Here is a 27977-nt window from a genome sequence, read left to right as displayed (position 1 = left end):
TCTTGCTCTGTTGCCCAGGCTGGAGTGCTGTGGCGTGATCTCAGCTCACCACAACCTCTGCTTCCCAGGTTCAAGTGATTCTCCTGCCTCAACCTCCCGAGTAGATGGGACTACAGGCGCACGCCACCATGCCCGGCTAATTTTTGTATTTTTAGTAGACATGGGGTTTCACTATGTTGGTCAGGCTGGTCTTAAACTCCTGACCTCATGATCCGCCCGTCTCAGCCTCCCAAAGTGCTGGGATTATAGAAGTGAGCTACCGTGCCCGGCCTCATTCTTTTTTTAATGGCTGAATAGTATTCCATTGTGCATATGTACCGCATTTTATGTATCCATTCATTCATTGATGGACACTTAGGTTGATTTCATATCTCAGCTATTGTGAATAGTGCTGCAGCAAATATGGGGGTGCAGATATACCTTTGATATACTGATTTTCTAAATACTCAATGGGATTGCTGGATTGTGTGATAGTTCTATTTTTAGTTTTTTGAAACACTTCCATATCGTTTTCCAAAATGGCTTTACTAATTTGCATTTCTACCAACAGTATATAAGTTCCTGTTTCTCTGCATTCTTGCCAGCATTTGTTATTTTTTGTCTTTTTTTTTTTAGAGATGGGGTGTTACTATGTTGCCCAGACTGGTCTTTATCCTGGGCTCAAGCAATCCTCTTGCCTCAGCCTCCCAAAGTGCTGCGATTACAGGCAGTGCCACCATGCCCAGCTTATTTCTTACCTTTTTGACAAGAGGCATTCTAATTGGGGTTTTGATTTACATTTCCCTGATGATTACTAATATTGAGCATGGGATTTTTTTTTTCCTTTCTTGCCGTTGAGTTGAGTTCCTTATATATTCCTTATTTTAGCCCCTTGTTGGATAAATAGTTTGCAGATATTTTCTCCCATTCTACAGATTGTCTCTTCACTTTGTTGATTGTTTCTTTTGCTGTGCAGAAAGCTTTTAGTTTAATATAGTCCTATTTGCCTGTTTTTGTTGCCTTCGCTTTTGAAGTCTTAGCCATAAAAATATTTGCCTAGACCAATGTCCTATAGCATTCCTCGATGCTTTCTAGTTGTTTTATATAGTTTCAGTTCTTATGTTTAAGTCTCTAATCCATTTTGAGTTGATCTTTTTAGATGGTGAGAGATAGAGGTCTATTTTCACTTTTCTACATATGAATATTGAGTTTTCCTAGCACAATTTCTTGAAGAGGATGTCCTTTCCCCAATATATGTTCTTGGCATTTTTGTTGAAGACTTTGTCAGTTGGCTGCAAATATGTGGATTTATTTCTGGGTTCTCTAGTTCTGTTCCATTGATCTGTGTGTGTCTGCTTTTATACAAATACCATGCTGTTTTGATTCCAATGGTTTTGAATACTTTTGTATTTCATCGGGCTCTAATTTTTTTTCTGGCAAGTGGACGTTCAAATGTTGAACCCTAAGAGGACTTAGGGCCTCAGCAGATTTCCCTGTTTCAACAAATGGTTTAGAATTATAGGTGGTGGAGTGACTTTTACAAGATGGTATTAAAGGTAGAGAATTTGCAGAAACCCTGTATCAGTCTTGTTTGTAAGCCCTCAACTGTAACACAGTTACTAGAAGGGGGAATATATGCTCTGTGGAAGAAAGTTGAAACACCTCTTTTGGGCAGCCACCTTCACATTTAGTTAAGGGAAAGGAAATAAGCCTGTAGTTTAACATTGCTCACAGAGTGAATCTGTGCAAATCCAAAACTAGTAAGTAGAGTAATAATTTTTTGTGTTACTAATTACAAACTGGCAATATTATTTCTTTAATTTTTCCGAGCTCATTAGTCAGATATTATTGTTGTTTTTGTTACCATGACTTGATTAGAGCTGCTTAGCTGGTAAGTGTAGGATTAGATTTTGAACCAGGTCGCAATGCTTCTGACTCCAAAATCTATACATGGCTTTATAAAAGGGAGTTGTGACTGTGTATTAGAAACCTATGATATGCCAGGCTTCATGATAGATACTTGGCCATTTAATTATCACAGCAGTCCTGTGAGGTAGTTTGTAGTATCCTAATTGATAACTATTTATATAGCTTGAGAGAGAGATGCAGATTTGAATCCACCCCAATCTGTAATTGAGGCCTCATGTTCTTTTACTGTATCATACTGTCTCCCATTTCTCCCATTTGCCATGACCTTCTCACCTCAGGTCTTGGGTCCCTTAGTTGTTTTTCCTGTCTGGAACTTTTTACCAATAGTGCCAAAATGGTAGGAAGATTCTTTCAGTATCTCTAGTAACTTAGGTTCTTGTCACATTCTTAACTAATCAGAAAAGAGACCAAGTAAAATTTGGGAAAAGGGTGGTATTTTGTATCAGACAAATATTCTCAGTTTTCATTATCCTTGAACATCTCAAAGCAGATTTGAAAAATCAGTTCATAGGTGTTTTGAGATGAGTGGGCACAACAGTGTTAGAAAACAAGGTGGAGAAGTGAAAATAATTGAAGGGTTTGTTCACAAAATACTTTTGATAATTTAGTGCTGTCTCTTCTTTTAGTTGCAGAACTGCTTTATTCACTGCAGTGGTGTGAAGAATTAGATAACCCACCTATTTTTCTAACTGGATTTTGTGAAATGCTTCAAAAAATGAATATTACGTATGATAACTTACGTGTACTTGGTAATACGTCGGGCCTTTTGCAGCTGTTATTTAATAGGTAAGAATCTCTTTCAATTTCTGTTTTTAAAATGACGATGCTACTTCTTTATGGCTTTGCCTTCTGTAAGAGGTAACCCTACTTCATGCTAATGTTTCAGACAGGATTGATCTAAATAATTCCTATTCTTAATAATAAATAGTTTATGAATTCTAAATACTTGATTTAACCTTCTCAGGGGAAGATATTTGTATTCTGCCTGTCTTATTAAATCCGTAAATACATACAGGGGTCAGATGACGAAAAAGAAGTAGAAGCTTGTAGAGGTTGTTTTGATTTATCTGTGACTCATCCTCCCAGTGCTCTCAGATTCATCCTTTATCTTACACGTTGTTATAGGTATGTCTTAATGTTATGACCACAAAGCCCTCTTCCCTAGATTAGGAAGGCAGGTATGAAAACAGTCCTTGTAGAGGTTGTAGTAGTAAGATGTTTAGCTTTTTGAAATTACCGTATTGAACTGTTTTCTCTTTAAGAGTTTATCACTTGCCGATAGTATTTTGAGTATGCTTTGCTGTATCAGAGGACCCAGGCTTCCTTTTCAATCCCATTCTACTTAGTTGACACTCACAACTTTCCTCAGAACCAAAGAACCTCTTTGATCAACTTAAGCCTGCCTAGGTGTCCTCTGGGAGATGTCTTTTTCCCAGCTACAGCCTCTGGTCTTCAAGCCTAATCTCTAAGATCATTTCCCCTATTGGGACTGAAGAGACTGTGGAGTTGCCTAGGGATGAGAGCTCAATACCAGCTGTGAAGGAGTGCTGAAAGCCTAAACTCTCAGTTCTTTGGATAATTACTGGCAGTTGCTTGGGTGCAAAGTCTTAGGTGAATTGATGCCATCACAAGGTGCTTTATTTAATTCTGTAAAAGGAATCCAGCTAGCCAGTGTTTAAACATTTTATTCAGTACACTTTCAAAATGGAATATAATTTTTTTCTTTCCTTTTTCAGGTCCAGAGAACATGGCACACTGTGGTCTCTTATTGTTGCTAAGTTGATCCTTTCCCGAAGCATTTCATCTGATGAAGTAAAACCACATTATAAGAGAAAAGAAAGGTATTCTTATTTAAAATGTTTTTACTTTGTAATTTACTGTAATTGGTCACCTTGGCAACCCCTAATTCATGAATAATTTCTAATGAATCAAGAAAACAGGTTTAGGAAATGAAGAAATTAAAGACTTCAAGGCAAATTAAATTGTTTTAGGTTAGGGACATACCTTTGAATTTATTTATTTATTTATTTTGAGACAGGGTCTCACTCTGTTGCCCAGGCTGGAGTTCAGTGGTGCGAACATGGCTCACTGTAGCCTCAACCTCCTGTGGTCAAGTGATCCTCCCACCACACCCTCCTGAGTAACTGGGACCACAGGTGTGCACTACCACACCTGGCTAATTTTTTAATTTTGTAGGGATGGTGTCTTGCCATGTTGCCCAGGCTGGTCTTCAATTCCTGGGCTCAAGCAGTCCTGCTGCCTCAGCCTCCCAAAGGCCTGGAATTACAGGTGTGAGCCACCATGTCTGGCCGACACCTTTTTTTTAAAGTAAGTAGTTTTAACTCTATAGCCTTTTGTTGTAGAATTTTATACTGTACTTTTTTTTTTTTTTTAAGCCAACAGCATTTCATGAACTTGTTTTCTTTTCCCCAGAAATCTTTCTGATAGAAATCTTTTCTTTTGCCCTTTTCTAATACTCTTTTTCCATCACTTTATTTGCTATATGGAAGTGATAGGGAAAGTTACTCTTCTCTTAAATAACATCATCCTATTGAAATATGTTCTAGAAATGTAACAAATGTGTTCTGTTCTTAAGACAAAGAAGTAGATTGTGGGTTTGGGTGTGCTGGTGAAGCTCAGCATTCAAATTACTTAGCTGAGATTTACCAAGAGGCATTTTGAATTTACTGATTTACCAAGAAGAATTCTGAAATGATAGATACATATTCTGGCATAGTAGAATTCTAAATTAAATTTTGGCCGTTTTTTATCTTAAAAGTTTTAAAAAACTTTTTATTTTGAGGTAATTGTAGATTCACATGAATGTGTAAGAAGTAATACAAAGAATAAAAATCATACATCTACCCAGTGGTACTGTTTTGCATAATTTTAGCATAGTATTACAACCAAGGAAAAGGCATTGATACAGTCAGCTGACTTAGTTTACATGCACATGTTTGTGTATGTTTGTGTGTGTGAGATAGAGTGTGTGTGTGTTCTATGTAGCTCACATCTGTGGCCACCACCACAGTCAAGTCCAGAACAGTTTCCTTATCAGGATCCCTTGTGTTATCCATACATAGCCTCAGCCACCCCGCTTCCCATTGTCCTAATCTCTAGCAACCACTAATCTGTTCTCTCTCTTTGTAATTACGTCATTTAAGAATATTTTATAGATGGAATTTGCCGGGTGTGGAGGCTTATGCCTGTAATCCCAGCACTTTGGAAGGCTGAAGTGAGAGGACAGCTTGAGCCCGGGAGTTCGAGACCAGCCTGGGCAACATGGCAAAACATCTCTACAAAAAATACAAAAATTAGCTAGGTGTGGTGGTATGCACCTGTAGTTGCAGCTACTCAGGAGGCTGAGGTGGGAGGATCACTTGAGCTCAGGAGGTGGAGGTTGCAGAGAGCAGAGATCACGCCACTGCACTCCAGCCTGGGCAACAGAATGAGACCCAGTCTCAAAACAAGACAAAAAACAATATTATATAAATGGAATCATACTGTATGTAACTTTTTGACATTAGCTTTTTTAGCATAATTAACGTTTTTTTTCTGATTAGAAAAGGAATATGGAATTAGCTAAAGAACTGTTGGAACTAATTACTAAGGAGATGGATGTATACTTACCACACAAAAATGAATAGCTTTCTTATTCACCCATAGCAATCAATTTAAAAAATGGTATGGGAGAAAAAGAAGATTCCATTCACAATGACAACAAAAACTATAAATACTTAGAAATAAATTTAACAAAAAATTACAATTATAAAACTTGAATAAAGATCACAAAAGAAGGTGGGAAGATAAATTGTCAAAATGGTTGTGTCAGTCTATAATTTCAGTGCAATCTCAAAATTTCAGCAGTTTTTGAAAAACTTAGTAAACTGTTCTGAACATAGTATACATTTGAAGGAAAAAGTTCTCAAAAATAAGAAATTTTTGAAAAAAATGTAAGAGACTGCATGCCAAGTATAAAATATATTATTGAATTATAGTAATTAAGCAGTATGAAATTGAAGAGTAGACCAATCAGTGGATACAGTCCAGAAACCTATCCTCACATATATGTGAATTTAGTTTTTAATATAGGTGGCATTTCAAATCAGTGTGGTGAGTAAATAATAATGATAGGAAAATTGGTCGTGTGTTTGGAAGAAAAATACTGAGACCTTCTCCTTTACATTTTATGTAAATATATATATATTTGATTCTGTAAAAATGAAAACTTCTTGCAACCTAAGTGCCCATCAGTGGATAAATGGATAAATAAAAGTGTGGTATAACCATATAATGGAATATTATTCAGCCTTAAAAGGGAAACAAATTCTGACATGCTACAGTCTGTATGAACCTTGAGGACATTATGCTGAGTGAAATAAGCCAGTTACAAAAAGGCAGATACTCTATATATAGAGTAGTCAGATTCATAGGGATAGAAAGTAGAAGGTGATTGCCAGGGGCCGAGGGTGAGAGAGGAATGGAGCATTCGTGTTAGTGGGTAGAGTTTCAGTTTTGCAGAATGAAGAGTTCTGGAGATTAGCTGCACAATATTTTGAATGTACTTAACACTGCAGAACTCTACACTTAAAAATGGCTAATACATAAATTTTATGTGTATTTTATGACAGTTAAGATTTTTTATATCGTATTTCTGAAAGATGAAAACTGTGACAAAATATGAAGATTACAGGGACAAATGACAAAATGGGAGATGACATTTGCAAATCAACAAAAAATATCTGTAATATGTAGATAGTTTATATAAATCAGTAAAACCCTCCAAATTGAAAAATTTATCAAAGACTTAAAGAGGCAATTCATAGATGAAATGGTCAAAGGTAGCTCAATACTGAAATGTGAAATATGAAAGGATTTGCCTTACTAATAATGACAGAAGTACAAATTAAGAGCAATGGTTTTATCCACTATATTGCCAAGAATCAAAAAGATTCATTAAGTGTGCAGCTAAACAGTCACACCTGTGCATATTTGGTGAACATGTAAATTGATTATGCGTTTTCAGAAGCAATTTGAAATCACCAACATATAATACATTCAAATCCTTTGAGCTTTCAATTCCACTTCTAGGAATTTAGCCTAAAGAGGTATTTATACATACACAGAATAATATCTTCTTAAGGATATTTATTGCAGCATTATGTGTGAGGGCAAAAATTTAGGGGTGGGGAAGAAACCTAAATGTTCACTGATAGGGAAATAGTTAAACAATGATACATCCATAGTATGGAGTTTTAGGTAGATTTTGTTCATTTTTGTTATGTAGCTTTAAAACAGAATAATTTATATGTTCTGACAGAAAGTATATGTAAGTGGTAAATGATAGAACAGTATGTTTAGTGTCATCCTTTTTATGTGAATAAAACCCAACTATATATATATGCGTAAATACGAATATCAGTTCAAAGAAAGGACACACAGGCCTGTAATCACAGCACTTTGGGAGGCCAAGGCGGGTGGATCACCTGAGGTCAGGAGTTCACGACCAGCCTGACTAACATGGTGAAACCCCATCTCCACTAAATACAAAAAAAAAGTTAGCCGGATGTGGTGGTGCATGCCTGTAATCCGAGCTACTTGGGAGGCTGAGACAGGAGAATCACTTGTACCTGGGAGGCAGAGGTTGCAATGAGCTGAGATCGTGCATTGCACGCCAGCCTGGGCAACGAGAGTGAAACTCCGTCTCAAAAAAAAAAAAGAAAGGACACACAACTGGTACTATTTATTTAAGTTGAATCAATTGACTCTTTTTTTTTTTTTTTTGAGACAGAGTCTTGCGCTATCGCCAGGGCTGGAGTGCAGTGGCGCGATCTCAGCTCACTGCAACCTCCGCCTCCCAGGTGCAAGCGATTCTCCTGCCTCAGCCTCCTGAGTAGCTGGGATTACAGGCGCCTGCCACCACACCCGGCTGATTTTTTGTATATTTAGTAGAGATGGGGTATCACTATGTTCGCCAGGCTGGTCTCAAACACCTGACCTCATGATCCGCCCTCCTCAGCCTCCCAAAATGTTGGGATTACAGGCATTAGCCACCGTGCCCGGCAATTGACTCTTTTTTTTTAAAAGAGAACATAATGTCATGTGGCTAGTATAATTTTAAAAAATCATATATGGGGAAAAGTTATATATGCTTATTTTAAAAATTTATGCAGAAAAGAGAAAAGGAGCAAAAAAAAAAAAACCAATTTCATCAAGTCAGCACTTGTTAAATCTATCATAGTTTCTTTTTATGTAATTATATGTGATAGAATTATTCATCTATCTTTTTCAATAGTCCAAATAAAAGAAATATATAAAATAACTGTATGTTTGGAAGAAATCTAACTTGTGTTTTTTTTCTTTAAACAGTTTTTTCCCACTAACTGAAGGCAATTTGCATACCATTCAAAGTCTATGTCCATTTTTGTCAAAAGAAGAAAAGAAAGAATTTAGTGCTCAATGTATACCTGCTCTTTTGGGCTGGACTAAGAAAGATCTTTGCAGCACTAATGGTTAGTTGCTTGATAATAAATATTTCATTAATTTAATTATTGCTTGAGATGAAGAACTGTTTCTAATATATAAGACCATATCTAGCAGAGGTAAATTGAATTACAGCTGATTTGTTCTGAGATTATATGGATGAGTGTCGTTAGACAGTGGCTGTTACCATTTTACAGTACAAAAATGCTGGGCCTTAAGGGAAGACTTACACCCAGAAATACCTTCTAAGCATTTCTTTTCTATCTATAGCTTTTTAAAGCTGTGCCTCATTTCTCCCTAGCCAATCAATGATTGAACATATAAAGGCAAAAATAGCATCTGTTGTATTTAAAACACTGCACTTTTCATTTGTTTGTTAATTGAATAAACATTTATGAGCACCTGCTACATGGTAGTTCCTGTTGTAGAGAAGACAAACATAAAGTTGTATCATGTGATAACCGATGTAGCAAAAAGATGTACTATGTATAGAAGTGGCAGAAAGGAAGGAGTTTCCACTCTGCTTTGAGGGTGTTAGTGGCAATTTCACAAAGAGAAATATTTCTACTGGGTGTTGAAGGATAAATAGTTTTCCATATGGACATAGTTGGGGAAGGGCATTCCAGGTACACAAAAACATACAAGGGTACAGATTGTTCATTTTGGCTGGTATGTAAGATAGAAGGTTGGGGACAGAGGGTGTTAAGATACACCAGTGGATGGATTTTGAGGAATGGTAGAGATTCTAAAGAGTGGGTCCACATCAGAGTTTACCACATATAATAGCTGCTATTGAGTGAATGAATGTATAAATTATGAAACAGTATGTTCTATTTTCCATTTGCTGTTTCCAGCTACTCTGTAGCTGTAGGTTTCTTTTTTTTATTTGAATGACGAGTTTGCTGAATATGTCCTGCACTTAAGAAACCAAAACAAAAACAGCATAAGTCAGTTTAAATTACAGTATCATTCACTCTTTCCCCTCCCCCAAATTCTCTATTGTGTGCTAGGTGCTGGGTATGGAGACAGGGTCTCTGCCCTTTGGAGCTTATAAGCTCATTTGTTGACTCTTACATAAAAGTCATTTTTAGAGTTCTTAACCTGAACACTTCTCAAGAAAGTTTTTTACTTCTCAAAGTGGACTTTTTTTTTTTAATAGTAGCGATATAGTTCTTAAAAATTTTTAATTTTCATTTTGAATTTTACTTTAGGAGGTTTTGGACATCTTGCCATTTTCAATTCTTGTCTGCAAACCAAAAGTATAGATGATGGAGAGCTATTACATGGAATATTAAAAATCATAATATCCTGGAAGAAAGAGCATGAAGATATTTTTCTTTTCAGTTGGTAGGTGATACTTTATACTACATTTTTCTTTCAGTATACAATTCAGACAAAGATTACGTATCTGTGTCACAATTTTGTAGAGTAATTATGGTAGACATTTAAGTCAGTTATAAATATGTAAGATTTAAAGTAGCATATTTTCTAATTGAATGTCAATATAATTATTCTTTTATTGTCATTTGTTTTTATCTTTATCACAGTAATCTATCAGAAGCAAGTCCAGAGGTACTGGGTGTAAATATAGAAATAATCCGATTTCTTTCCCTATTTCTGAAATATTGCTCATCCCCTTTGGCAGAGAGTGAGTGGGACTTCATCATGTGCTCCATGTTGGCTTGGTTGGAGGTAAATTAACCCGATATGTCATCACCTCTTGTGGGTCTTTGTACATACTTTTGCATCAGAACTATTTACTAATCTCATTCTTTAAGTGATGATTGTAATTGGTTCCTTTGTATAATTTAAAACACTTTATAGATGTTGTTCTTACCAGCTACTATTTGACAGAATAGTAAAGTGATAGATTTTTAATGACTACCAGCATCATTCAGTGACCAAATCTCCCGTTATTAAAATGCTTTCTCCATTAGCTTATTATAATATTTGCAGCACAGCCCTTTCAGGTTTTATGTTAATGACAATTATTTTGGTCTTTTTTGGTTATAATTAGATTATTTCTAACACATACTGTGTGAATATTGTGAGAGTAATGCATTAAATAGTAGCAGATTCAGAGGGAATTAGTGTAATTTTATGACCCAAAGCAACCAGAGGTATATTACTTGTGGGCTCCAAGGCAGCGAGTCAGTCAGGGTTGAATTGGTCTGAATCTCTGCTTTGCTTGCTATTAGCTATGTGACTTAGAGTTTTAAACTTAAACTATTTGAGACTCAGTTTTCTTTTTTTTTTTTTAATTTGAGATAGAGTCTCGCTCTGTTGCTTAGGCTGGAGTGCAGTGGTGCGATCTTGGCTCACTGCAACCTCCGCCTTCTGAGTTCAAGCAATTCTTGTGCCTCAGCCTCCCAAGTAGCAGGATTACAGATGCCCACCAGCATGCCCGACTAATTTTTATATTTTTGGTAGAGATACGGTTTCACCATTTTGGCCAGGCTGGTCTTAAACTCCTGCCCTCGTGTGATCCACTTGCCTCAGCCTCCCAAAGTGTTGGGATTACAGGCATGAGCCACTGTGCCTGGCTGATTTTCTTATTTTAAAATAATAACTTACAACTTGTAGGGCTACTGAGAAGATTATAAATGTGTATTTAATGTGTCTGACTTAGTGTTTTCTTCCATAGGTTAGAAATTAAAAAGGGTATTTAAGAATAAATTGTTTATTAATGATTCTAATTCATGGTATTTGATTTTGAAGAAAAAAGTTATTTTGATGTAAAATTTTTATGTTTCTCCTGAGACTACACACTTCAACTGCTTTTCGTTGTAAAATTCAAAGAAATGAAAGAGGGGCTTTTCTTTATATTGGCTTTATTTGTAGTGTTCTGGTAGAAGTCTGTTTACCTATTTCATTTTTGTTGTTTTTTCAGACAACAAGTGAGAATCAGGCATTGTATTCTATTCCACTTGTGCAGCTGTTTGCCTGTGTCAGCTGTGATTTGGCCTGTGACCTCAGTGCTTTCTTTGATTCCACAACTCTGGATACCATTGGCAATCTTCCTGTAAATCTAATCAGTGAATGGAAAGAATTTTTTTCCCAAGGCATCCACAGTTTGCTTTTACCTATTTTGGTGACTATTACAGGCAAGTGAAAAAGGGAATAATAATGAGATTGATTCATTGGAAATGACTTACTGAAAAATTCAAAACCAAAAATTTTGATGTTTAAATCAAATAATACTAAATAGTAAAAGAAAAAGCCAGAAGAGAAAGCTTGGCTTCTCAGAAGCATCATCTATGCTTTACTTTACAGACAAAAATTGAAAAATGGCAAGGTATCCAATGACTGTTGCAAATTAAAATAATAATAATTCAGATAACATGAGTTATTAAACATTTGCTTTCTTTTTAGATAAGGATCAGATAAAAATCATTAAAACAGTTGAGATTAACTGGAATATATATTCAGTTCATGTTTCTAGTTAAGACTGCTTTATTGTTTATGTCTAGTTTTTATTTCATTTTCTTAAATGACATTTGATTGTGAATCATTTAAGCTATACTAACTTACTTTTGAGACGTGCATGTTTCTTTCCTTTTTGTCATTAGGAGAAAACAAAGATGTGTCTGAAACATCCTTTCAGAATGCAATGCTGAAACCCATGTGTGAAACATTAACTTATATCTCAAAGGAACAGCTCTTGAGTCACAAACTTCCTGCAAGATTAGTTGCTGACCAAAAAACAAACTTACCAGAATATCTCCAGACTTTGTTAAATACATTGGCCCCATTACTCCTCTTCAGAGCTAGGCCTGTGCAAATTGCTGTTTATCATATGCTATACAAGTAAGAATTCATCCAATTGAATCAATATTACAGTGGTCTAAAAAAATAGAATATATGCTTAGTTTTTACTTTTAATTATTTAAAAAAGTAAAATTTTTAAAAGAAGGAGATCTGACTGCTTCACTTATAGGGACCCTAAGTTGCCTCCATCTTTTAGGTTATTGTTCTCTATACACAATTTATATTTCAATAGTCCTGGCTATAGTAGTTATTTTAGAGAAAACTCATTAAAACATTTACTCATTATAAAATAAGTATTGGTCTTTCTGCTCTTGAGCATGACTTAATAAACAGTTTAATATCACATATTTAAAAATAATGTTCTAATTTCTAGATTGATGCCTGAATTACCACAATATGATCAGGATAATCTAAAGTCATATGGAGATGAAGAAGAAGAGCCAGCCCTGTAAGGTTTTTTTTAAATAATTTGTTTTATTAAATTCTTATAATCCATCTCACTTATAATGTCTTTAGAGGACTGAAGCAGCACAGAAGCTATGAATTAGAGTTATATTCATTCTACAGATAGATCTTTTTAGTTGTCTATAAGATATAAATGAAATATAGATTTCACCCAAAAGATTGTCTCTCTCTCTTAATTGTTCTTAAATCACATTTTCCGTTTGCTACTGTTCAGTAAAACTGTCTTTGGCCATATGGTGGCTGTGGAAAGAGTGTATCGGTTCAAATATTTATTGAGCGTCCACTTTGTGCAGAGTATTAATTAAATGCTGAGGGGAGTATGCAGTGTTTAGTGAGCACTTTCTTTTTCTTAAGGAATTTATCTGATACAGATGATACTGTAGCATTATAGAAAATATAGTATATGATAAGTGCTAAGAAAAAGGATAGATAACTTTTTTTTAAAGGTCAGTTAGGCCTATATAAGATAGCATGTTATGAGGGCACAATTAATGTACATCAGGAAGGGAAGACTTTCTTTTGAGGAAGAGGCATTTAAACTGGACCTTTAAGGTTAGGTAGCATTTCTGCAGGACAGGAAAGACAATGTAAGTTAAGAGAACATATGTACAAAGGCACTGAGTCATGAATATGAGGATATGCTTGGAGAATATTGAGTAGTTACCACTTAATGTATAGTTTTATTGATAATATCTTTCTTTACTAGAATGTAAGTTCTGTGAGGGCAGGAATTTCTCTCTCTCATTTCTGAGAGAGAAATAGGCTAGAATGCTATAGGCCAGAATGCTTCCTGGCCTATAATGAATGGCCTTAAACATGACTTTTTTGGGGGGATTCAGTCATTACTTGGTAGGAGATAGGGCGCCACCAGCTGATTCTGACACTAGTGTGAAACATGAATTGTAAGAAGCAAGCAGAGGTGGAGGTGATTGCAGAAGTTAAATGACAATGCATGGAGGGCAATGTGAAAAGTGGAGAGATTTTGGAGCTGGTATTTTATAAGATCTAGTGACTATCAGTATGGAATATAGAAGGCTGGGTACATGAGATGGAGGTGTTGAAGGAAAAGACCTAAGAGCAGAAGTTAGGAGAGGGCCTGTGCTTGTGGGCTGGGAGAAGGAAGCCACAAGGGAAGAACCATTACAGAAGTAAAAGGAGAGAACCAGGCTAGAGTATCATGGAGAAGAGAGTTAAGTATTTTACTTTTTGAGAATCTCATAGGTTCCCCTGAAAGTATAAATGAGTAGAGTAGTTCAATAAAGAAGAAAATTAACTTACATTGTTGTGAATTAATCTGAATGGTACATTTATTTTCCTAAAAAGATACAATATGATTTTTTAAACAGGCACATAATTATTTTCTGTGTTTATCTGATTAATAGTATCATTGTGATATTTCTTAATAGTACTAAGTAGATAATATGCAATAAAATAGAAACTAGAATGAAGTGACAAAGTTCGAAGTCTTAATCTTCACTTTATCTTTTATAAGATGATAAAAGGCCTGGTGGGATTTAGAATCCCTAACAGTTTCCCCTACTAACTGAAAGACTTTGGACTCATCATTTGGCTTTTCTGGGTGTGTGATTTTTTTTCACTTATAAAACAGAAAATTGAAAGAGACGTTTTCTAAAAATGTCTTTCCTTCAAGTGCTATGTCTTTTTTATTTTACTGTTATGTGAGATTAGGAGTTAAAATTGGCTCAATAGAGGGGAATTTTTAAAACGTTTTTTGGAAAACAGAGAAATTTTTCTAAAATGCTTGACGTTTACAAGTACTGTCAATTTGTTAAGGAATGAATTATAAAAAAAACTTGTGGTGTTTAATCATTGATTCTTAGGTCACCACCAGCACCACTGATGTCTCTTCTTAGCACTCAAGAGGACTTACTAGAAAATGTTTTGGGGTGTATTCCTGTTGGACAGATAGTTACTATTAAACCACTGAGTGAAGACTTCTGTTATGTTCTGGGATACCTTCTCACTTGGAAATTAATACTAACTTTCTTCAAAGCTGCGTCATCACAGGTAAATAAATATGTGACAACTTTCCATAGTTCAGTCCTAATATGCTTCTGATACTGTTCTAAATACCTTCCTTTCAGTTTAATAAAAGGGAAATCCTTATGTTTTAATCTCATCTTTTAAAATTTATTTTATTTTATTTATTTGAGACAGGGTCTCACTCTGTTGCCTGTGCTGGAATGCAGTGGCACAATCTCGGCTCACTGCAACCTCTGCCTCCTATGCTCAAGCGATCTTCTCACTAAGTACCTGGGACTACAGGTGCAAGCCACCATGCCTGGCTAATTTTTATATTTTTGTAGAGATGGGGTTTCACCGTGTTGCCCAGACTGGTCTCAAACTCCTGAGCTCAAGCGATCCACCCACCTTGGCCTCCCAAAATGCTGGGATTACAGGCATGAGCCACTGCCCCCAGCCTAATCTCATTTTATCCAGCTAACTTCAATCTGCTTAATAAGTTTACTCCTGTCCCTTATACCTTACCCTCCAAGCAAAAGTAATTACTCTGATAGGTGGCCAGATCAACTTTTTTCTAACTGAATGTAGTCACCAGGTTCTTTTATTTTAGGAAATAATGTTTATATAATTTAATTTTGTACTATCATAGTAATGATTTCAAAATAATTGGATCTTGTGTTTTTTGTTTTTTTTGGGAGGGAGTCAATTTTTCACTCTGTTGTGGAGATTTAACTTAATACATCATCGGAAATTTACCTCACTTGAAAATCACTGTTTGGAGAGAGATCTGTGAAACATTACCTATGTAATAATTCAAACTGTTACCTAAGTGGTGAAAAATCTGAAATATTTTGTCCAAATTATTCTAGGAGCCACTAGATGTCTCTGTTGTCTCATGTTTAGGAAGTAAGACCTTGTCCAAGAAGAAACTGGAAAGATCTCTCTAGTTTTTCTTTTAGAAGGATCCCCACTTGTGGATAGTTTGAGCTGGGGAAGTGGAGGTTGCAGTGAGCTGAGATCATGCCACTGCACTCAAGGCTGGGCGACAGAGCCAGACCCTGTCTCAAAAAGAACAAGGAAGATCCAAATCTCTGTCAATCTTTGATTGAATTAACCTAGTAAAATATGTGCCTTCTTTTGACAGGTCAGTACAAAAAGATTTAGTTTATCACTTAGTGTGATTAAGTATTCATGGCATTCATTTCCAATGTGACTTTTTGGAATTTTTAAATTATAATTTATGTTGTTGCTCATAACCTATACCCTGGTACAAAGATATCAGTTTTTGCATCTTTGCATTTTATATCTATGGGGAAAAGTCAAATCACAGAAGCAGCATTGATCTAGTTGTTAAATAGATTAGTTTTCTCTTTAGGCCTGTCACTTCTTTTTGTGACTTAAGCTAGTTTTATTTGCTGATGATATATTTCAAGAGCTCCTTATTTGGCTTTTACATCAATTTCTTAAAATATTGTTGATCATTAAAAAATAGCAGCAGATTGAGGCATTTGTGTATAAGAATTTTGTTCTCATTTTATGTTCAGAAATTAGGAAAATGGCCATGCATCACCTTTTTCATTAAGCTGGGATTGGGTTAGGGTGAAAAATTATACGGCAGCATTTATTATTATTGAGTCTGAAACTTGAACTGAGCTGTGGGCAGATAAACCAGAATAACCCACTAAGTAATACTAATTAGATGAATCCTGAAATAAACAGAATTTTTCTTCGGAAAACTTTAAATGTTCCTAAATCATGGGTTAACTTTTTTCTCAAAAAAACTAGCAAATCAGATTGAACTGGAAAAAGTTGTATATCTACATGTGTATGTTTATGTGTCTGTTTTATAAAGCTTTACTGAGATATTGCACATAGCATAAAATTTACCCACGTAGCATACACAGTTGGTGTTTTTAATATGTAGTCATCCCTTGCTATCTGCCGGGGATTGTTTCCAGGCTCCCTCCTATGACCCCCACCCCAGCGAATACTCAAGTTCCTTCTATAAAATGGCATATAGTATCTGCATCTAACCTATGCACATCTTCCTGTATACTACTTAAAATCACCTCTAGATTAGTTATCACTGATACAATGTAAATGCTATTGAAATAGTTGCTATACTGGATTAAAGTTTTAGTATTTTTATTGTTTTATTGGTTTTTTTAAATCACTTTTTTTGCCCCTCAAATATTTTCAATCTGCGATAGGTTGAATTCTCAGATGTGGAACCCATGGAAGTGGAGGGCTGACTGTATTCACAGAGTTGTGCAACTGTTACCACTATATAATTTTAGAACATTTTCAACATCCCATTGTAATTGATAGAAATCACTTCCCATTTCCTCTCAAACCCCACAGCTCCTGACAACCATTAAACTGTGTTTTGTCTCTGTGCATCTGCCTGTTCTGGACATTTCACATATCTGGTCCTTTGTGTCTGGCTTTTATCTTAGTATATTATTTTCAAGATTTGTCAAATTGAAGCATGTATCATAAGTATTGCATTTATTTTTGTGGCTGAATAATACTCCATTTTGTAGATCTATCACATTTTGTTTATCTGTTTATCCATGAATGGACATTTAGGTTGTTTCCTTTTTTTTTTTGGCTATTGTAAATAAAGCTGCTGTGAACATTCATGTATAAGCTTTTGTGTTGAAATATGTTTTCATTTCACTTGTGTTGTATACCTTGGAGTGGGATTGCTGGGTCATATATGTGTGTTTTTTAAAGTCCATTGATATTGGTGATTAATTTTTTAAAAATCTCCAGCTTTTTATTTTGAAAAATTAAACAATGAAGTTGGAAGAATAATTCAATGAAAAATCACATACTCTTTTAGATAAAAAAGTTACATACATCTTTTAACATATTGCTACATTTGCACATACTTTCTCTGTATTTACTTTTTTCTTCTGATCTACCTAAAAGTAAGTTGCAGACATTATGATGCTTTACCAAAAGTATTTAAGCATATATCTCCTAAGATCACGGACATGTTTCTACATAAGCGTAATTTTTATACTCAAGAAATTTAATTTTGGTGCAATACTATCTAATTTTTATTTAGATACTTTCAGTTGTCCTAGTAATATCTTTATAGTTTTATTTTCTTCTCTATTGAAGATCCAATCAAGAATCATGTTTGTATTTGCTTGTTGTATTTCTTTAGTTTCTTTAACCTATAATTTCTATACCTTTCTTTTCTTTCTTGTCATTGTTTTGGCCAGCTGTTTTTAGCCTGTCAGACAATGTGAATTTGTCTGCTCGTTTCCTCTTTAGATTGTGGTTAATTTTCAGCAACAGTACTTACTGCACAAGTTGTTATGTGTTCTCAGTGTCTTACCTCAGGAGCCATATAATGTCATTGTGTTCTTTTACAGGTTGAGTATCCCTTATCCAAAATGCTTGGGACAAGTAGTGTTTCTGATTTCAGATTTTTTCAGATTCTGGAATATTTTTGTTACACTTACTGGTTGAGCATCCCAGATCCGAAAATCTGCAATGCTCCAGGAGCATTTCCTTTAAGCATCATGTTGGTGCTCAACAAGTTTTAGATTATGGAGCATTTTGGATTTTGGAGTTTCAGATTTGGGATGTTCATCCTTCATTAGTGATGTTAAGTTTGATGATAAGAGCATATTTTAAAAATCAATTCCAAATCCTATGACTTGATCCTCGTACTTAAGTATTCATAGTGTTCAGAAAATGCTATATTTTACACAAAGAAAGGATAAATGCTTGAGGTGATGAATACCCCACTTGCCCTATTACATATTATATGCCTATAAAATACCTTATATGCCCCATAAATATCTACTGTGTACCCACAAAAATTAAAAATACAAAATTTTAAAAAAGAAAACGAAAATGATATCTTTGTACTGTGAGGAGATATGTGATATAGTAGAAGAAATTATCTTAAAACCAATACAGATACCAAAGAACTGCAAAGTCAATGTGGAAAATGCAAGCTGCATTATGGAGGGAAAGCAGGAGTTGTGAAGCACAGGTCTCACACAGATACCTGCAGTGCTCCCACTGGTGGCTCGTTTTTCTGTTTTTAAAAGAGAAGCCAGAAGTCCATATTTTTATGTGAAATTTCCTGATTGAAAAAACAACTCTGAGAAGACCCCCATGACATTTTGGACCACTAGTGTGTGCTCTCTGTCGTAAAGGGATGTCGGAGTTTTTGATACAGGGTGAGGTCAGCCATAAAAGTGGGATTAGTTGTAAGCAGGAATTTGAAAGGTTAAGGACAATGGTGTGGAAGGAATGTATGGAAGATTTGGGAGGAGAGTGAGGGAGTCATCTGTGGGAATGGTGAATAGATTTTCTTGTCTCAGACATTCTAAGCCAAGGTGAGTGTATTGTAATACAGGAAGACAATTTGAGAAATATATTAGAAATGTGTTACAATAATGAGGGGATAGAATGTCTGCTAGTTTATGAGGAAAGGAAATTTGTTACACTTTGAGTTGTTCTTTTATACCAATTGTCTTGATGTGTTTGGTTTACTAACAAATTCTTTGCTCTCCACCAGCTTCGGGCTCTGTATTCGATGTATCTTCGGAAAACAAAGAGCTTGAATAAATTGCTCTATCACCTGTTCAGGCTTATGCCAGAAAATCCAACCTATGCAGAGACAGCAATTGAGGTCCCAAATAAGGACCCTAAAACATTCTTTACTGAGGAGCTCCAGCTGAGTATTAGAGGTCAGTAAGATATGTGTTTATGTTCTTTCTTGGACACTAGATTCAGACTAGGTTGAATTAAACTTTTCCCTGAGAATGTGGAGAATAACCCCAAAGGTGGGTCCTGGCTATGAGAATGTTGAAATTGACCATTTTCCATACTTCTCTGAATAGGATGAATAATTAGTTTTTACCCATAAGACTGTGAGGAATTTAATACATTTTTGAAGCTTAGTGTGGTGAGACTATTAACTTTTGACTCTGTAAACAAATATTTCTTACGTGATAACATTTTATAGGCATATAAATAAGGGGAAATAAAGTTGAATAACATTTATTTCATTCTGGGAGCTCACATGTGAGCTGAGAGGATAGATATGCATGTATCTGGTTGTACTACATTATTGGAAACAATTTACTAAGAATGTGAATTTTTTAAATGCCTTGGAGATCTGAGGATGGACTGCATCTTGTGAGTATTGAGTTGGGTATTCCAAGACTTCTGCACAGCAGTTCAGCGAGCTCTGGGGAAAGTAAAGGAGGCCAAACTCCTTTTCATAATTTATAACAGCAAGCATCTTTAATTTTTCCTTCTTTTCAAAATATGTGTATTCTATTTTATTTGTGGTCTTCATGTTAAATACAGAAATCTGTTTCTAGGTAGATTTTTCAGTGTCAATTGGGATTTTCACTTTTTTTTTTTTTTTTTGAAATGGAGTCTCGCTCTGTCGCCCAGGCTGGAGTGCAGTGGTGCGATCTCGGCTCACTGCAAGCTCTGCCTGCCGGGTTCACGCCATTCTGCCTCAGCCTCCCAAGTAGCTGGGACTACAGGCACCCGTCACCACGTCCACCTAATTTTTTGTATTTTTAGTAGAGACGGGGTTTCACCGTTTTAGCCAGGATGGTCTTGATCTCCTGACCTCATGATCCACCCACCTCGGCCTCCCAAAGTGCTGGGATTACAGGTGTGAGCCACTGCGCCCAGCGGGATTGTCACTTTAAAAAAAAATTCTTTTGCCATTCTTATGGTTCATTTTGAATGTGTGGAAAGATGCTCATACTCCAGAGTTCTGGTTTCTCTGGTATGTTTGTTTTATGAGCTATAGCTCTATTGTTGAGAAATTAAGGATCACTTTCTAAAGAAAATACTAATATTAGTCTGTTATTCTATATAAAGAAATATATGTTACTAATCAATAATTTGTTTTTTCCTCAGAAACAACAACGCTTCCATACCACATTCCACACTTGGCTTGTTCAGTCTATCATATGACATTAAAAGACTTGCCTGCCATGGTTAGGTTGTGGTGGAATAGCAGTGAGAAGCGTGTTTTCAATATTGTGGATAGATTTACAAGCAAGTATGTCAGCAGTGTTCTTTCTTTTCAAGAAATATCTTCTGTACAAACAAGTACACAACTATTTAATGGCATGACGGTTAGTATTGTCTTGACTTTCTCTAGAAAAGTTGTTTTAATATTGGGTATGTCTGTCATTGTTAATATCATAACAGACTGTAGCTCTTAACTCAATTTATAGAAACTGGCGGCCAGGAGTCGTGGCTCTTGCCTTAATCCCAACACTTTGGGAGGCCAAGGTGGGAGGATCACTTGAGCCCAGGAGTTCAAGACCAGCCTATTTTATTTTCTAATTTGTGTGTCAAATCTCAACATTACTTCATGCGTGGATTGAAACAGTGGTATAATTTCATTCACACACTGTATTAGTCTATTCTCAGATTGCTATAAATGCCTGAGACTGGGTAATTTATAAAGAAAAGAGGTTTAGGCTGGGTGCAGTGGCTCATGCCTGTAATCCCAACACTTTGGGAGGCTGAGGTGGGTGGATCACTTGAGGTCAGGAATTTGAAACCAGCCTGGGCAACATGGTGAAACCCCATCTCTACTAAAAAAATATAAAAATTAGCCATGCGTGGTGGCGGGCACCAGTAATCCCAGCTACTCAGAAACTTACAATCATGGCGGAAGGCAAACAGGAGTCAGCACTTCACATGGCCAGAGCAGGAGGGAGAGAGGCGGGGAGGTGTCACACAATTTTAAACAACCAGATCTCATGACAACTCACTCACTATCACGAGACTAGCACCCGCGGGAAATCCATCCCCATGATCCAGTCACTTCCCACCAGGCCCCACTTCCAACATTTGGGATTATAATTCAGCATAAGATTTGGGCAGGGATACAGATCCAAACCGTTTCACCCACCAAATAGTTTTTGAGCATTCATTAGTTCATTCAAAATCTGTACTGGAATACTTACAGATGCCAAGCACTGTGTTCCAGTCACCAAGGATATGAACAATTTAGTAGGACCAGATTCTTGTCCTGTAATAACATACAGTCTAATAAAGGGAAAAGAGCGAGACTGATAATGATTTTTGCATTGGAAAGTAGCATATTAAGAGAAAGAGTGCCTCGTGATCTGAGTGGGAAAGATTCATCTGGCTGAGGGGATTAAGTGAGATTTTATGGAAGAAAATCACTTGGAGGTGGGCAGGATTTTGTTATGGGGAAAATGAAGGGAAAGGCATTTACAATAAAGAAAATAGACCGAGTGTGGTGGCTCACGCCTGTAATCCCAACACTTTGGGAGGCTGAGGTGGGTGGGCAGACCACCTGAGCTCGGGAGCTCAAGACCAGCCTGGCCAACATGGAGAAACCTCATCTCTACTAAAAATACAAAATTAGCCGGGTGTGGTGGCGCGTGCCTGTAATCCCAGCTACTTGGGAGGCTGAGGTAGGAGAATCTTTTGAACCTGGGAGGCGGAGGTTGCAGTGAGCCGAGATCACGCCGTTGCACTCCAGCCTGGGCAACAAGAGTGAAACTCTATCTCAAAAAAAAAAAAAAAAAAATAGAGAGAAAATAGTATTGCAAAAGCAAAAAGCACAGAAGTGAGAATGTCATTTCACTCGTTGCCCAAGAAATGATAAATAATGCAGTACTCCAACTCTAATAATGCATAGGAGTCCCAAGGGTGAATAGACTCAACAGTGAATTAGAGGTATGTTGGGAAGGACCTCATATAACAGTCTAAAGTGGTACAATTCCGCCACTGAACATTTTTCATTCGGGCAGTAGCACGATCAGAGTTATAATCTTTGAAATTGCTCCGACCACAATCTATAGCATGATCTGTTGGCAAACAGTTTGGATTCAAATGAATGGTTAGAGGAGACTATTGGGGTAGACGTGAGCAAAGGACTAAGGCATGGGTGAGGCAGTAGCAGTGGGAATATAAAAGTAGGGATGTGAGAGATTTTGTGCTAGTGATTTAGTTAATATCTAGGATGAGGTAGAAGCAGAAATTTAAAATGATGCTATCATGATTTTTTAGCCTGGAAGTAGGAAATTCAGAAGATGAAGTTTGTAAAGGATGATAATGTATGTGTTTTATGTTGAGTTTGCAATGTTGGTTTGAAAACCAAACAAATAACTATAAATGTTCTGGCAGTTGATGGTTGGCCCCAAAGCTCAGGAGGATAATATGGTACAGGAAGACTTGTTAGACGTAGAAGTGACATTCGATACTCTGGATGTAGAAGAGAAGGCATAATAACCCATTCTGTCACTTACCTATTCAAGGTTTATTGAACTATTATGTGACAAGCCTAATATAATAAAACTTTTTTATGAGCAATTAATTTCTTTTAAAACAAACTTTGAATATCACAAAATCACTGTAAAAATATACCAGGCAGGTATTTAAATGTATTTCTTAATTATCTCATGTCAGATAAGTGAATGTATTTACCTGCGTTGTCCTTGAATGAAGTCTTTAGCTTTTAATAGTCAACCTATCAAAATGTTTTCTGGTTGAAAGAAAGAAATTTGGCAAACAAAATATCCTTTGTTGTATTGCAGGTTAAAGCTAGAGCTACTACTCGAGAGGTAATGGCTACTTATACTATTGAGGACATAGTTATTGAACTTATAATACAACTGCCTTCAAATTATCCACTGGGTTCAATAACAGTAGAAAGCGGGAAAAGAGTAGGAGTAGCTGTTCAGCAGTGGCGGAACTGGATGCTGCAGTTAAGCACTTACCTCACCCATCAGGTAAGTTTCTGTTTACACATTTGGCTTTACAAACTTGAAAAAGATGATCTATTTAAAAGGGCATTTAAACATAAAATATATCTTTTCTGCTTAAGATAAAAGTAGATATTAAACTTCCTTGGATAAATACAGATATATGCCTAAATGGATTAAACCTGCCTTTCTGTTTTAATTGTTAAGGTTCTGTAATTTATTTTCTGGTGTTTGAGAGGGATTGACTTTATTTCATTAACACTGTAGAAGATGTAGAACAGTACATGGTATTAACGAAATTGTTTCAGAGAGGATCTTTTGAAAGATACTGGACAGATGAATGCCTTCTGAGCTACTTTCACTTTTATTCTTACATTTCAACTCCTCTTTGGTTAGAGAAGTCCCAGGACTCTCAAAGACCTTTGACCTCTAAACACATTTTAAATCTTCAGTTCTGTTTGCACACTGTGTATCTCAGGCATTCTACAATAAAGAAAAACTTTTTTTTTTTTTTTATTGGAGTTTTTGCTCTTGTTGCCCAGGCTGAAGTGCAATGGCATGATCTCAGCTCACTGCAACCTCTGCCTCCCGGTTCAAGCGATTCTGCTGCCTCAGCTTCCAGAGTAGCTGGGATTACAGGCACCTGCCACCACACCTGGCTAATTGTTTGTATTTTTAGTAGAGATGGGGTTTCACTATGTTGGCTATGGTGGTCAATGAACTCCCGACCTCAAGTGATCTACCCACCTTGGCCTCCCAAAGTGCTGGGATTACAGGCTTTACCTACCGCTCCCGGCCAAGAAAAACTATTTTAAAACAAATATGGTCACCAATTATTGTAGAGCTGGAACAAATCATTTGAGATAATTTCATCATTTTCAGTTAAACATTAGAACTAACCTAAATGATTTAATTATTAAGAGAGTTTTATCAAGCAATAAGCTTAAGACTATAACACTTTCAAGTATTGGTCCAGAAGCCTTTAAAGTATGTCTTTAATGGAGAAAAATTACATCTGGTTCCGAAAACTTGGGAGGTTATTTTAAAAACCAACATTCATAAAAGTTAGGAGACATGAACATAGCCAAGCAGATTCTCTTCTTTCAGAATTGTAATTCAACTTTAAAATTTGTGAAATTGAATAAAAATAAAATTGGTGGTCATCAGTGTGTAGTGACTTGTTTTTCTTCTTGTTAACAGAATGGAAGTATTATGGAAGGCTTAGCTTTGTGGAAAAATAATGTAGACAAACGTTTTGAGGGTGTTGAAGATTGCATGATCTGTTTCTCAGTCATTCACGGTTTCAACTATTCCCTTCCCAAAAAAGCCTGTAGAACATGCAAGAAAAAATTCCATTCAGCCTGCTTGGTAAGTCTAAAGAGAAATTAACTTACCTATATTTTATGTATTTTATACACATACACACACACACACACACAGACATGCACACACACACACAGACTTACACAATGTCTAACTTTGGAAGAGAAAATGTATGTTAAACTTAATTGTAGCTAATGGGAGATATATTAAAAAGTGATTTTTTTAAATCTGCAAAAGATAATTAGCAGTTTACCGAGACTGGTAGAATCAAGGCCCTCTAATAAATGGGTATTTCCAGTGACCTTTTACCACTCAAGAAGTAGAAGGTCTTCCGAGATCTAGACCGTGAGGGAGACTGCAGGAGTCGGTACGGGAAGCCATCTGGCATTAGAGCCCTGTGCTCTTTTTAAACATACTGAAAAAGAAGTTGCCATTTGTTCATTTGTTTCACAGGAGATTTCTTATATCTTAGTGATTGTGTGCATGAGCCTAAGTAGAAAGAACTTAGTGTAGCTATCGGAAGTAATACTCATTTGTGTTGATTTTAGAGATACAGAAAGAGCAAAAATTTTAGTATTCTTCCCTTTTCACTTTATCATTTGAAGCTTACTTTAGATGTATATGTACTTTATGATGTATGTTAGAGGAGAACTTGAAAAGTTCTTTTAGTATTTAAAACCTTTTCTTTTTCAGTATAAATGGTTTACATCTAGCAACAAATCTACTTGTCCACTGTGTCGTGAGACGTTTTTCTGAGATTTTTTTCATTGGAAGGGATCCCTGAAGTACATCAAGCAAAGGCATTGGATTTGGATCCATCTGAAAGTGTGGATGTGGGGAAGCCAGTGAGCATTACTTTTAAATAGGACCTTCTCTGGAAAATTATTTTGGTTAATGTAATAATCCTAAAATCAGGTTTACTTAACTTTAGATTACTTTGTAAATGTTTGGAAACTTTCTTTTACAAAAGAATATTACATATTTGAGAGAAAATATTTCTATTAATGGTTTAATCTCTTTGTATATTTAAAAATAAATATGAAAAACCCCTAAATTACAGAATTGGAATTTGTGAAAAGATTGCACAACTATATTATTGATAAACCCATTCCGTTTGTTGATCTGTGTTTTAGATAGTCCAAGTGAAGCAAAACGAACTGAGAGAGCTGATTTACATCTATAGATATTTTAAGCCTTATTTATTAGTTATGACAATAAATTAGTATTCTGATATTTGTAGATTATTTTAATGAAAAAAATGACACTAAGCTATTAATACGGCTTGTCTTAAGATATCTGGAGGCATGCTCTGAAATCCTATATAAAAGAGTTTAAACTGAACTTTAAGGTGCCTCCATTTATCAAAGGTTATGAAACTCAGAAAATTAAATTCTTGAGCTGACCTTTTTGCTTGTGGGAGAATTATTTCTATATATTAGTGAAATTTGAATTGTAAACTTGTCAGTGAATTTATTACTCTGTTTGAGCGAGTCTCTAGAGGGTGAGAATTTGAGAGAAATAGTAATTTGATTATTTCATTCATGAAGCAGAGTGGTAGTTATCCTTCTATTGAGAGGGAAGAAATAAATGAGTATTACTGAAACTTAAAGATCAGTGGAAAAAAAACATTTAAAAATGTTGTAGGAGACTTTCAATTTTGGAAGCAAACTTAGCTATTCTTACCAGCCAAAATTACACTAAATAAGAGACTTGGGGGAGCAAATGTTTTTCAGCCTTCAGAAATGAAAGTTAAGGATTTTAGCACTAAGTAAAATTCAGTATAATAGGCTGAAGTGGAGTAAGTGAAAACCTGCCTTTTGCCACTCTTAAAAATTGTGCCCAAAATATAAAAGTGTGGAAGTTTAGAACTTGGAATAATTTTATTGCAATCTTCCATTACATGGAAATAGCATATCTAATATCTAGGTTACTTGAGAGACCAGCTAATCATCTCTGTTGCACATGCTTAATTGGCAAAAAGCAATTCATGATAAATAAAATTACTGCTTTCCATCTACTGGGTAAAATGACTATTGAAATAGTATGAATGTGGTCAGAGGATTATAGTTGAGAGTAAAGTACTATGTGTGAGTTATAGATCTCTCGAATTATATTTATAGATGCAGTGTCCTGCCCAGTTTTGTTTGCCTCCTACATTTTTCTGTAAAATATTTATTGTCTTCTAGCCTTGAGACTCTGAGGGTCAGTAAGTGAAGTACAGATAGCAAAATTTTACTACCTCGTTAACCCTTTTCTTAAAATATTCTCTATCTTTCTATGTCTCTCTCTGACATAGTAATCCCAAAGGATTGTGTTACTCCCGTGAAAGTTATTACTTTTCCTTTAAAAATGGTTTTATAATAAGACTGTTTAAAATCTTTCCAGTATTGGTACATCTTGGCTTCTGGCCCAAACCTCAAGCAGAAAAGAAAATGGAATAATGGAGCATTGTTTTTCCACGTTAGTATTAGGGCATCAGATTCTTGGTGAAACACTATAATTAAGTAGCTATAATTAAATAACTGTTCTTCATACTTAGGACTCTTAATACATTTCTTTAAGACTTGTAAGTATAATTGTAAAGCTTGTTAACTGTTTATGTACTAAAGAAAAAGCTTTACAAGATAAGACTGAAATTCAGAATACCACATTCAAATTTTATCTGTACAGTGTTGACAACTCTAACAAAAAGGATTACAGCCCTTAAAATTTTAGCTTAAGGACATTTTAAAATTGCATGAGATTAGTAAAGTTATTAATTTAAAACCCCAAAGTAAATTGCAAATTTTAAAATTTATTTTTGACTCTTTTATCACATGCTCCAATGTATGTACATAAGTTTCTGTGGCTTAAATAATATGTTGTTATTTGCTACATTTTTGTGGTGCAAGTAATTAATGTTATTATTTGATTGTTATACCATATGTGCCCATTAAAATTCTTTTTAATTAAAAATATTTCAAATATACGGAAAAATAATAATATAAATGCCCTTGTACCCTTCACATACTATTTTGCCATATTTGCTTCTGATTTTTAAATAAATAAAATGTTACTCTTTTGTACTTCTCCCTGGCGCCATTCTCCTCCTTCTTTCCCTAGAGCTAAGGTACTATTCTGAAGTTGGTGTGACTCCTTCCTGTTTAAGATTTTATACTTTACCATGTGTTTTTATCCAGAAACAATGTATAATAGTTAACAAAAATTATGTTAGTGGTTTTACTGTATGTAATCTTTTGTAACCTGATTTTCCACTTAACATAATGCTGTTCAGTGTCTTATCAGTTTACTTACCAGTTC

General features: G+C 35.5%; 1 protein-coding gene across 1 annotated transcript in view; it reads left to right on the top strand.

Annotated features, from left to right (window-relative positions):
* The window catches only part of LTN1 (listerin E3 ubiquitin protein ligase 1), a 64525-nt gene extending 36779 nt beyond the window's left edge, over window positions 1-27746 (top strand). Inside the window, exons 17-30 of the mRNA XM_002830588.5 lie at window positions 2535-2694; window positions 3645-3749; window positions 8278-8420; window positions 9603-9738; window positions 9939-10083; window positions 11282-11495; window positions 11961-12198; window positions 12533-12607; window positions 14466-14652; window positions 19154-19325; window positions 20521-20741; window positions 23187-23381; window positions 24555-24722; window positions 25371-27746. Coding sequence (XP_002830634.4) covers window positions 2535-2694; window positions 3645-3749; window positions 8278-8420; window positions 9603-9738; window positions 9939-10083; window positions 11282-11495; window positions 11961-12198; window positions 12533-12607; window positions 14466-14652; window positions 19154-19325; window positions 20521-20741; window positions 23187-23381; window positions 24555-24722; window positions 25371-25433 — 2222 coding nt within the window. The 3' untranslated portion in view covers window positions 25434-27746. The remainder of the gene's footprint in view (window positions 1-2534; window positions 2695-3644; window positions 3750-8277; window positions 8421-9602; window positions 9739-9938; window positions 10084-11281; window positions 11496-11960; window positions 12199-12532; window positions 12608-14465; window positions 14653-19153; window positions 19326-20520; window positions 20742-23186; window positions 23382-24554; window positions 24723-25370) is intronic.
* The last annotated feature ends 231 nt before the right edge of the window (window positions 27747-27977 follow it).

Source organism: Pongo abelii, chromosome 22 (genome assembly GCF_028885655.2).
Source record: "Pongo abelii isolate AG06213 chromosome 22, NHGRI_mPonAbe1-v2.0_pri, whole genome shotgun sequence".
Taxonomy (NCBI): Eukaryota; Metazoa; Chordata; class Mammalia; order Primates; family Hominidae; genus Pongo; species Pongo abelii.
Note: the sequence above shows the minus strand (reverse complement) of the source record. Positions and strands in the feature narration are given on the sequence as shown.